This window comes from Dendrobates tinctorius, unplaced genomic scaffold (genome assembly GCF_039654945.1).
Source record: "Dendrobates tinctorius isolate UK_male_01 unplaced genomic scaffold, ASM3965494v1 ptg000162l, whole genome shotgun sequence".
NCBI classification, from domain to species: Eukaryota; Metazoa; Chordata; class Amphibia; order Anura; family Dendrobatidae; genus Dendrobates; species Dendrobates tinctorius.
This window is the reverse complement of record NW_027361829.1, coordinates 14,253,632-14,267,500: the sequence shown is the minus strand read 5'-3', so window position 1 is coordinate 14,267,500 and position 13,869 is coordinate 14,253,632. Positions and strand designations below refer to the sequence as shown.

Genomic DNA, 13,869 nt, shown 5'->3' with positions numbered 1-13,869 from the left:
AATTACTGATGTTTGTTAATTCCACCACCCAAAAAGTGACCAAAAAGTCCCCAAAATGGCACCAGTGAAAATTACATCTCTTCACTAAAAATTAAGACCTCATACAGCTCCACTGCTGGAAAAATGTTAAACTTGCGACTCTCAGAATATGGTGACACAAAAACAAACAATTTTTTTTCAGAGTATTAATTTTATTAAAGTAATAAATCATAAATAAAACTATATCAATTTGGTATCAGCTTAATCGTGCTGACCCTCAGAAGTAAGTTAATTGTTATTTGTGCAGCAAAAGAAAAGTGTAATATTTTAAAATATAAAAAAAGACAGATTTTTTTTTCTATTACTTCTCATAAAGGATTGCTAAAAGTCAGGTATTAGATTTTATGTACCGCAAAATGTTGCTACTGACAATTGCAATTCTTGTCTCCAAAAAAAAAGCCCTCCTAAAGCTACATCTACAGAAAAAAAAATGATTGCTCCTGGAGTGTGACAATTAAAAAAAAACAAACATGTGGACATTAATGCAAAATGAGACTTTAGGGGAGCTAATATTAATTTTACCTAGGAGGGGAGTCTTGGAGCTGCAACGAAATCGATCTATGAGTCCAAACTAGTTGAGCCAGAACACATGCAGAGAATGGGTGCTCATCCAGGCTAGTAAGTGTAGCAAGTCAAAAGAAGAAAACTGGCGGCACTCCAGAAATGTTAATTTTACTTTTTTTTTTCTATAGGAGACCTTTTCCAGCTACCAGGGGGATGTTGATGAATTAGATGGCATTTTGAATGGTTCAAAAATTGGTAGTGAAGTTGTACCACCTACACCAGCTTTCCCTATTTCACCAGAAACCCCTTATGGTGAGCATAACGTGTCTACGGTTCATTAATACATGCTGAAATTACTTCCAAGGAGTCTATAGCTGTGAAAAGTAATGTACTCTTTGTTCTTATGTTTCAGTGCGCACTCCCCCAAAGTATTCTCAGACGACGATTCAGGAGACAAAGCTTCAGTTCTACAGTCCTTCAGATATGTACGCAGCAGGGCATGGTAAGAAAGCTAATACATTGGAATAGTATAAAGGTGACAAAGTGCAGAATAACAATACTAGAGATCAGCGGATCTGGCAAGGTTCCAAGTTGCCAAAATGTGCTCACCCGTCTCACCATCCTATTGGCCTGCCCATCCGGTCCTCAACACCTCTTTTTTACTTCCTCTATTCTTGTCTAGTGTATTTCTTCAGCCTCTACAATTCAGGCCGCAGCTTGTGGCTCTACCAGGCCTTGATTGTGACGTAAATCTGAGGCCTGAAGCCAGAACCTGGGGTGTAGAGGGCTGAAGTGGATACCTGCATTAGGAGATGGGAAAAAGCTGTAGCACTGTGGCTGACTGGAGAGGTGAGAAGTGAGCTGTGGGGTATTATTATTTTTTTCTTTAGACATTTTGCTTGGCTCTCTGCAATTCAGCAATATGGTGGCCACAGCTGCCTGCCCGTTTGCTGAATACATGCACTGTGAATTGTGAAAAATCCGTATTTTTGAGAATTCAGATTTTTATACAATTCCAGTATCACTCAATTTCATTTGGAGAAATTTCTTTCCAGTCTGTCGGTGATACTGCCAAGAAAACCATATCTCTAATGATGAGCAGCTCCCTGAACTACAAAGTGTGCCAGGGTTGGAGGGGCAGCCTCTGACTTTTTTTTTTTTTTTTTTAATGATTATTGTTTTAAGTTAATTAAATATGTTCTGGTGACACATGGACATTAAAGTTAAATATTTCTTTAAATTTCTGTTCTTGCAGGTAAACTACATGTATTTTTGTATAAGTAAAACTGGACGATAGGTTGTTTGTCTAAACCCTCTCTGAATCTATTGACAGCGCTCCACTAAGTACAGTATATTCACAGTTTTGTATATGCTAAAATTCAAAGTACAGTGGGGCAGATTTATTACACCAGTCTAAAAAAAATAAAAAAGATAATTGGATTAGGTGACTACAAGTGTATTAACAACACATGACACTTATACGAGTTATCCAGGCCCTCTAACGATCTTTTCTGGCATTGGCAGCGATTCTCCTGCTTCCTCTGACCTCACATCAACAGACCAGCCCTTTCTCTTTCATTGAGCGCTGTTGATGGGGCATTACTGCCGACCTCATGTTGATTGACAAACTGCTTCCACAGTTAGGCAGCGAGGAGCCGACTGTCAATCAGCATGATGTAGAGAGTGACGCCCCGTCAACAGAGCGGAGTGGAAAAAAAGGAGCGACTCTGTCGACAAGACTGTCACAGGAAGCAGGAGAATCACCAGCAGGGGCGATCCACAACTACTCTGTGCTGGATGAGATCATCGCAGGGCAGAACAGATCACGTATGTAGTTAGCAACTATCTGCCGGTAACTTTTTAACCCCATAAGAAAAAAAAGCCGAAAAGTCCTGAATAACCCCTTTCATACTTTTTGATGCACTTTCAGACTGTCCTAAGGTCAGGAAATTAAATCTACACTTCTTTATAAGCAGGTGCAAATTTGTTCCAAATATCTGCCTAAAAGTTATTTACTGCACACTATGCTAAACTTTACAAATACATGCAAACTTGTTGACTTTTTGGGACTTGGTTTACGTTCAAAACTGGTGGAAACTGTGGGCTAATATATGGGTATGTGTTTAATTGTGAGCCTGGCAGCTTTCCATGGCCATTCCATGTGTATATGGGATCTTGGTCTTGAGTAGCTTTCCATACATTAACATCACATCCAATACATTACAAGAAATAATGTTGTAGAAATATAAAGCTCAATATCCTAAATGTAATATTAATATACAAGAAGCCGTTCACATATAAGCTGTCTGCATGAATAGTTTACAGAATAGTTTCATACAGGCTGTTTGCATGATTAGTCATCCAAATAATAAATATATGCACATTCCCCTGCAAGCCGTATGTTCACACACCGCAGATTGGCCTGTGTGTATTTATAAGAGGTTCCATGGCCCAAATCCAGTACTCTGATTGTTGCCCTAGTGTTGCTAATAATGTGTCCCAAACCCATGTGAGGATTACAGTAGTCCCATGGATATCTGGCTGGACAAATCTGGAGTTTCTCAGTGAGGAATCTTCTAGAAAAATGGACATGCTTTTCTACTGGGTGATTTCCTTCCATGGCACAGACAAAATTTATTTGAAATGTTCTAGAACATGCAAACTGTAAAATCCTTTGGTTGTGCATCAGAAGTTACATTTCATCAGATTCAATGCGAATTTTGGAGCAGAATCCACAATCTGCCTCACTACCAGAATAGCAATGCGGCATACAACATCTCAGCTAGTAGTGATATGATATCACTGCTACACATCTTGGGAAGTTGTATCTCAGAGATGTGGTGTGTGGATCATTAACCAAGTAGTATATACAAGAAATAATGTTGCTTTCCAATTTATTTTCTCCTGTCAGTTTCCATTCATTTTGTTACCAGTGGCTTCCGAATGCCCCTATAAGTTCCTGCACAACTTCATTATCTAATGGGTTTTCCTTCCCTAATGCATGTAGTGACTGCAATGGGCCGCCCTCATTATTGCTACTTCTGTACTTATTACCCTGACCCTTTCAGTACAGGCTATGTGCTTGAACTGGTGCTAGGTTTCTTTTCCCTTGTTCTATACATTTAACGGACCTTATAAATATATTTCTGCCTTACAAACAGAAGTCTCTCCATTTCCCCGGCACATCCTTTTTGCTACTTTGCTTCCCTAAAGTTGACAAAAGAACAATCCATGGAGGAAATGTATTGTCAGACGCCACCAAGTGTTTTCCTGGGCGTTAACTACTTAGATAATGGCCCCCTGACTTGTTCCTGGTTTTATTTTGACTAAATCGTCTATAGTTGTAAATTGCACAAGATGCGCAGCATTAGCTTGGTAAGGCATCCTAATGTTCAGCTTATTAGTATGACCATAATATTGGATTGCTACATTATAGTGCGGCCAGCTTTATAATGGGATTAGTTATGGCTGAACTCTATATTTTTATAGTGTGTTACTATTGCAACAAATGTAGTATTTGTAGTGGGGGTCAACTGAAGACCATATGTGGCCCTCAGAACCTTACTCTATGGCCTTTAACAATCTAGTATGACCCCACAATGTAGTAAGATGACCACAACTCTTTTATGATGGGAGTTATCCTTTGTAACATACTACATACACTATTTTTAAATTAACGGGGTTATCTAAGAATAAAGATGCATGGCTTTCTTCAGGCGCGCCTTCACTGACATAAATGGGGCACATTTGCAATACTACACATAACCTGTGGACAGATGTGGCACAGGTTTTCTATTCTTGGATGACAGCTCCTTTTGATCCTTTCCCCCTCAATCCTAATAAAAGTAGTCACCTTAGTAAGAAACCTTATTTAACTTGCTCACTAAATGGATTTAGGGCTGTGATTGTATTAGTTGTAATGGGGACATTACATGTTTATAAGATTTTTTTCATTATACGCCATAAATGACCTTGTGCGTTAAATGACTGTATTTATTTTATTATCTGACAGTATAACAATATGTCAGGATGATATCTAAGCAATATTTGATAAATCTTTGCTATAATGATTTATTATAAGGACATTGTCACCTCTATGTTGTGCCCCACTGCGCTCAGCAGAACAGACCAGACCATGCACATATGTATCGTTGGGTGCATTGCTATCATCTTCTGAATTCAGATGAAGGATGTGGCCTTTGCCCCACAGCACAGTCCTCACATTGTTTCTCATGCTCCCATTCAGCATTTACCAATGTGCTGTGTGTATCTGAGCTGGTTGGGGAGCAAGGCTGTGAGATGAGAAAAAGGGATTGAGGCGGAGTTCTGGTAGAGTGCGAGTAGGGAGCTCTCCGGCTGGCCATGACCGCATACAGCAGCTCTACACAATTGCTGAATTCTTTTCCGGCTGACTGGTGTAAACTCCTCTGCTGGGCTTAACTCTGACTTTATTAGAGAGAAGCTTGTACTACCCTCGCCCTTTTAATAGCTGATTAGATGAATATCCTTTGCTAGTATGTTTGTTTCCAAACAGTCAGTGGGAGGAGGAAATCCAAGAAACTTGACTATGAAGTGGAACAGATCATCAGCAGGAGCCTTTTCTGCCTGCACAGCCGCTTATTGAGCTTTAGGACTCCTGTGACTTTTATTGTTGAGGGAAAGTAAGATTTGCTGAATTCTTTCCTGGAAATCTGTGGTCTGCTGATCTGCACATGACATGTCTGCATCATTTGGTAGGTTTGCGTCCTTGCACTTCCTTCACGCTGTCTTGGGGATTGCATTCCTGCTGAATGTGAAATGTCTGTGATGGATGTGTGTGTCTGTGGGCTGTTTCCTTGAACCAGGCTCTGATGGCTATGAAATGTCTCTGCTGATTGTGAAATATTAACTGTACTCCGAAATGATGTGGAGTATCCAGGAATTGCTTTGATCCTCACAGTATTTTATATACAGTTTATCCATCTCTCCATTGTTGGATAGAAGACTACGGTGCAAAAATGCTGGTGATAGAATTGGTTTATTTTGCTTTTGTATGTTAAAGCTTTGTACTTTAGAAAGTTTGTAATCTAGCACATTACTGTCTTAAACAGTGCTTTTATCTGGGGAATACCCTTGAACTTGACTTTTCTTTTCTAGCAATACAGTTTCCATGTGTAATAGTGTATTGTAACAAAAAGCCATACAGCTGAAGGACACTGTGCTCAACAGCTGCTACAAAGAAGCTTTATTTGTCATGGGGAGGGCCAGAAGTCCAGACGTCCTTTCACCCAGGCAACTGTAGAGATGCCCTAACAGCTGACCACATTCCAGGAAGGAGTAGTCCTCCCTATAGCCAGCAGGCTTTATAGATGACCTCTAGCCAAGGAATTACTGTCTAGAGATTAAAACTTGTGAAGTAAGAAAACAATATTCAGATCTCTATGTGTTATACTACATACAAACAGGGGTGAACCTAGCCTCTCTGCCGCCTGAGGCGAACTGCACAACGACGCCCCCCCCCCAGTAAATTTTTAAAATTGTTAGTAATTAATTTGGTTCATACAGATTCATGTCTATCCTGTAAAAATTTGTACAATAGTGGACATTTTAATTTAGAGAAATAGAGAAAAGATGTCTGAACACAAGGATATCAGCGCCATCACCACACATACAAGAACCACACAGAAGAATCCAGAAGAGGGGTCTATATACCACACACAATGTGTATGACCTGTATACGCCATACACTACACTCTATATACCGCACACGATGTGTATGACCTGTATACACCATACACTCCAGTCTATATACCGCACACGATGTGTATGACCTGTATACATCATACACTACAGTCTATATACCACACACGATGTGTATGACCTGTATACACCATACACTACACTCTATATACCGCACACGATGTGTATGACCTGTATACATCATACACTACAGTCTATATACCACACACGATGTGTATGACCTGTATACGCCATACACTACACTCTATATACCGCATATGATGTGTATGACCTGTATACACCATATACTACAGTCTATATACCACACACGATGTGTATGACCTGTATACATCATACACTACAGTCTATATACCACACACGATGTGTATGACCTGTATACGCCATACACTACACTCTATATACCGCATATGATGTGTATGACCTGTATACACCATACACTACAGTCTATATACCACACACGATGTGTATGACCTGTATACACCATATACTACAGTCTATATACCACACACGATGTGTATGACCTGTATACACCATACACTGCAGTTTATATACCACACACGATGTGTATGACCTGTATACACCATACACTCCAGTCTACATACCGCACACGATGTGTATGACCTGTATACATCATACACTACAGTCTATATACCGCACACGATGTGTATGACCTGTATACACCATACACTCCACTCTATATACCGCACACGATGTGTATGACCTGTATACATCATACACTACAGTCTATATACCGCACACAATGTGTATGACATGTATAAACCATACACTACAGTATATATACCGCACACGATGTGTATGACCTGTATACACCATATGTTACACTCTATATACCGCACACGATGTGTATGACCTGTATACACCATACACTACAGTATATATACCGCACACGATGTGTATGACCTGTATACACCATACGCTACACTCTATATACCACACACGATGTGTATGACCTGTATACATCATATGCTACACTCTATATACCGCACACGATGTGTATGACCTGTATACACCATACACTACAGTCTATATACCACACATGATGTGTATGACCTGTATACACCATACACTACAATCTATATACCACACACGATGTGTATGACCTGTATACACCATACACTGCAGTTTATATACCACACACGATGTGTATGACCTGTATACACCATACACTCCAGTCTACATACCGCACACGATGTGTATGACCTGTATACATCATACACTACAGTCTATATACCGCACACGATGTGTATGACCTGTATACACCATACACTCCACTCTATATACCGCACACGATGTGTATGACCTGTATACACCATACACTCCACTCTATATACCACACACGATGTGTATGACCTGTATACACCATACACTACAGTCTATATACCACACATGATGTGTATGACCTGTATACACCATACACTACAGTCTATATACCACACACGATGTGTATGACCTGTATACACCATACACTGCAGTTTATATACCACACACGATGTGTATGACCTGTATACACCATACACTCCAGTCTACATACCGCACACGATGTGTATGACCTGTATACATCATACACTACAGTCTATATACCGCACACGATGTGTATGACCTGTATACACCATACACTCCACTCTATATACCGCACACGATGTGTATGACCTGTATACATCATACACTACAGTCTATATACCGCACACGATGTGTATGACATGTATAAACCATACACTACAGTATATATACCGCACACGATGTGTATGACCTGTATACACCATATGCTACACTCTATATACCGCACACGATGTGTATGACCTGTATACACCATACACTACAGTATATATACCGCACACGATGTGTATGACCTGTATACACCATATGCTACACTCTATATACTGCACACGATGTGTATGACCTGTATACACCATATGCTACACTCTATATACCGCACACGATGTGTATGACCTGTATACACCATATGCTACACTCTATATACCGCACACGATGTGTATGACCTGTATACACCATATGCTACACTCTATATACCGCACACGATGTGTATGACCTGTACACACCATATGCTACACTCTATATACCACACACGATGTGTATGACCTGTATACACCATAGACTACAGTCTATATACCGCACACGATGTGTATGACCTGTATACATCATACACTACAGTCTATATACCACACACGATGTGTATGACCTGTATACGCCATACACTACACTCTATATACCGCATATGATGTGTATGACCTGTATACACCATACACTGCAGTTTATATACCACACACGATGTGTATGACCTGTATACACCATATGCTACACTCTATATACCGCACACGATGTGTATGACCTGTACACACCATATGCTACACTCTATATACCGCACACGATGTGTATGACCTGTATACACCATACACTACAGTATATATACCGCACACGATGTGTATGACCTGTATACACCATACGCTACACTCTATATACCACACACGATGTGTATGACCTGTATACATCATATGCTACACTCTATATACCGCACACGATGTGTATGACCTGTATACACCATACACTACAGTCTATATACCACACATGATGTGTATGACCTGTATACACCATACACTACAATCTATATACCACACACGATGTGTATGACCTGTATACACCATACACTGCAGTTTATATACCACACACGATGTGTATGACCTGTATACACCATACACTCCAGTCTACATACCGCACACGATGTGTATGACCTGTATACATCATACACTACAGTCTATATACCGCACACGATGTGTATGACCTGTATACACCATACACTCCACTCTATATACCGCACACGATGTGTATGACCTGTATACACCATACACTCCACTCTATATACCACACACGATGTGTATGACCTGTATACACCATACACTACAGTCTATATACCACACATGATGTGTATGACCTGTATACACCATACACTACAGTCTATATACCACACACGATGTGTATGACCTGTATACACCATACACTGCAGTTTATATACCACACACGATGTGTATGACCTGTATACACCATACACTCCAGTCTACATACCGCACACGATGTGTATGACCTGTATACATCATACACTACAGTCTATATACCGCACACGATGTGTATGACCTGTATACACCATACACTCCACTCTATATACCGCACACGATGTGTATGACCTGTATACATCATACACTACAGTCTATATACCGCACACGATGTGTATGACATGTATAAACCATACACTACAGTATATATACCGCACACGATGTGTATGACCTGTATACACCATATGCTACACTCTATATACCGCACACGATGTGTATGACCTGTATACACCATACACTACAGTATATATACCGCACACGATGTGTATGACCTGTATACACCATATGCTACACTCTATATACTGCACACGATGTGTATGACCTGTATACACCATATGCTACACTCTATATACCGCACACGATGTGTATGACCTGTATACACCATATGCTACACTCTATATACCGCACACGATGTGTATGACCTGTATACACCATATGCTACACTCTATATACCGCACACGATGTGTATGACCTGTACACACCATATGCTACACTCTATATACCACACACGATGTGTATGACCTGTATACACCATACACTACAGTCTATATACCGCACACGATGTGTATTATTATTATTATTATTATTATTTATTGTTATAGCGCCATTTATTCCATGGCGCTTTACATGTGAGGGGGGTATACATAAAAACAAGTACAATAATCTTAAACAATACAAGTCATAACTGGTACAGGAGGAGAGAGGACCCTGCCCGCGAGGGCTCACAATCTTCAAGGGATGGGTGATAATACAGTAGGCGAGGGTAGAGCTGGTCGTGCAGCGGTTTGGTCGATCGGTGGTTACTGCAGGTTATAGGCTTGTCGGAAGAGGTGGGTCTTCAGGCTCTTTTTGAAGGTTTCGATGGTAGGTGAGAGTCTGATATGTTGTGGTAGAGAGTTCCAGAGTAGGGGTGATGCGCGAGAGAAATCTTGTATGCGATTGTGGGAAGAGGAGATAAGAGGGGAGTAGAGAAGGAGATCTTGTGAGGATCGGAGGTTGCATGCAGGAAAGTACCGGGAGACGAGGTCACAGATGTATGGAGGAGACAAGTTGTGGATGGCTTTGTATGTCATGGTTAGGGTTTTGTAATGGAGTCTCTGGGCAATTGGGAGCCAGTGAAGGGATTGACAGAGGGGAGAAGCTGGGGAATAGCGGGGGGACAGGTGGATTAGTCGGGCAGCAGAGTTTAGAATAGATTGGAGGGGTGCGAGAGTGTTTGAGGGGAGGCCGCAGAGCATGAGGTTGCAGTAGTCAAGGCGAGAGATGATGAGGGCATGGACTAGGGTTTTTGCAGATTCTTGGGTGAGGAATGAACGGATGCGTGAAATATTTTTGAGTTGAAGTCGGCAGGAAGTGGAAAGGGTTTGGATATGTGGTTTGAAGGAGAGATCAGCATCAAGGATTACTCCGAGGCAGCGAGCTTGTGGGACTGGGGAGAGTGGGCAGTCATTTACTGTAATTGATAGGTTCGTAGGGGGGGTCACGTGAGATGGGGGAAAGATGATGAATTCTGTTTTGTCCATGTTGAGTTTCAGATATCTAGTGGAGAAGAAGGATGAAATAGTGGACAGACATTGAGGGATTCTGGTTAGTAGGGAGGTGATATCTGGTCCAGAGATGTAGATCTGTGTGTCATCAGCATAAAGATGATACTGAAAGCCATGAGATTCTATGAGCTGTCCCAGGCCAAAGGTGTAAATAGAGAACAGCAGGGGCCCTAGGACTGAACCTTGTGGGACTCCGACAGATAGGGGGCGAGGTGAGGAGGTGGTGTGTGAGTGGGAGACGCTGAATGTCCGGTCTGTTAGGTATGATGAGATCCAGGAGAGGGCCAAGTCTGTGATGCCGAGGGATGAGAGGGTCTGTAATAATAGGGAATGGTCCACTGTGTCAAAGGCAGCCGACAGGTCCAGGAGGAGGAGGACAGAGTAGTGTCGCTTGCTCTTGGCAGTTAAGAGGTCATTGGTGACCTTAGTAAGGGCAGTTTCAGTGGTGTGGTGTGGTGTATGACCTGTATACATCATACACTACAGTCTATATACCACACATGATGTGTATGACCTGTATACGCCATACACTACACTCTATATACCGCATATGATGTGTATGACCTGTATACACCATACACTGCAGTTTATATACCACACACGATGTGTATGACCTGTATACACCATATGCTACACTCTATATACCGCACACGATGTGTATGACCTGTACACACCATATGCTACACTCTATATACCGCACACGATGTGTATGACCTGTATACACCATACACTGCAGTTTATATACCACACACGATGTGTATGACCTGTATACACCATACACTCCAGTCTATATACCGCACACGATGTGTATGACCTGTATACATCATACACTACAGTCTATATACCGCACACGATGTGTATGACCTGTATACACCATACACTCCACTCTATATACCGCACACGATGTGTATGACCTGTATACATCATACACTACAGTCTATATACCGCACACGATGTGTATGACCTGTATACACCATATGCTACACTCTATATAACGCACACGATGTGTATGACCTGTATACACCATACACTACAGTATATATACCGCACACGATGTGTATGACCTGTATACACCATATGCTACACTCTATATACCGCACACGATGTGTATGACCTGTATACACCATATGCTACACTCTATATACCGCACACGATGTGTATGACCTGTATACACCATATGCTACACTCTATATACCGCACACGATGTGTATGACCTGTATACACCATATGCTACACTCTATATACCGCACACGATGTGTATGACCTGTACACACCATATGCTACACTCTATATACCACACATGATGTGTATGACCTGTATACACCATACACTACAGTTTATATACCACACACGATGTGTATGACCTGTATACACCATACACTCCACTCTATATACCGCACACGATGTGTATGACCTGTATACACCATACGCTATACTCTATATACCACACACGATGTGTATGACCTGTATACATCATACACTACAGTTTATATACCGCACACGATGTGTATGACCTGTATACACCATATGCTACACTCTATATACCACACACGATGTGTATGACCTGTATACACCATACACTACAGTTTATATACCACACACGATGTGTATGACCTGTATACACCATACACTCCATTCTGTATACCGCACACGATGTGTATGACCTGTATACACCATACGCTACACTCTATATACCACACACGATGTGTATGACCTGTATACATCATACACTACAGTCTATATACCGCACATGATGTGAAAATAGTCATTTTTCATTAAGCTGGGGCTATATGTCGACTTTGGCCATGAAACAGCGGCTTCTACAATGCAGGTGAATGGGGTCGCATTGTGACCCGCTAGGTACCGCCACAAAGAATCAGAACCAGTTGGATTTTTTTTAAACTTGATTGTCACAGTTGCAATACCTTGTGGGTCATAATGCAACCCCGTCAATGGAGCAGCAGCAGCCTAGAGCAATTTTTGGCCGTTTGTGTCACAGTCAATGTCACCTTCTTTGATGTAATGGACGTGAAAGGTATATAAATGCTATTCAAAACAATGTACATATTTTATATGACATTTTCTTAGTAAATATTAATATAAAACTGATTAGCTGTGGTGCGGGGGGGGGGCAACTTTGGGACCCCTTTAAATTCCCAAATAGTCACTCCACATTAAGGCTATGTGCCCACGTAGCGTTTTCCATGCAGAATATTCCTGAGCGGAAACGCACACCCTCCTCCCAGGAAAACACATGCGTTTTATGAAGCGCTATTGTAAGCGCTTTTGACGCTTTTGTTAAGCGTTTTCCTATGCGTTTTTGCTATACAATTGAATGTATGCGGAAACGTGTGCGTTTCCGCAAAATTATTGAACATGCTGCGTTTTTTTCCGCTTAGCTTTTCCGCAGCGGAAAAAACGCACCATTAGCACAACATGTGCGTTTTCCATTATATTACATTGGATGCTTTTCTTAAGCATTTCCGCAGCAGAAACGCTTGTCTAAAAGCGCTGCGGAAACGCTTAAAAAACACAACGTGGGAACACAGCCTAAAAGAGAGATATATGACTGAACAGCAATACCAGACACAGCCCATAGACAAGAGGGCGCTAACAAAGCAGAACTTTTCACAATCCCATTAATGTGGTGACCTCATATGTGCAGCCACTGGGAATGGGGAACCTGGTATCCCATGGATGATGGGGTCCTTAAGCCTCCTGCATGACCTAATATTAGCTCAATTATTGATCAAATCTAGCATCACAAATTAGGATTTAGTTCAGAAATAGCCACAAGATGTTCTGCAGCAGCTTGCACCTGCAAACCAAACCATATCACTAAGCAGAGGACATGGAGCATAGTCCTAATAGTCCAAAACTTTACCTACTCG

The 13,869-nt window shown here is 41.3% G+C and overlaps 1 protein-coding gene across 2 annotated transcripts in view; it reads left to right on the top strand.

Annotated features, from left to right (window-relative positions):
* The window catches only part of TNS3 (tensin 3), a 557,580-nt gene that overhangs the window by 431,503 nt on the left and 112,208 nt on the right, over nt 1-13,869 (top strand). For both annotated transcript variants that reach the window (XM_073549862.1, XM_073549863.1), the window contains exons 20-21: nt 732-855; nt 956-1,045. In XM_073549862.1, coding sequence (XP_073405963.1) covers nt 732-855; nt 956-1,045 — 214 coding nt within the window. The remainder of the gene's footprint in view (nt 1-731; nt 856-955; nt 1,046-13,869) is intronic.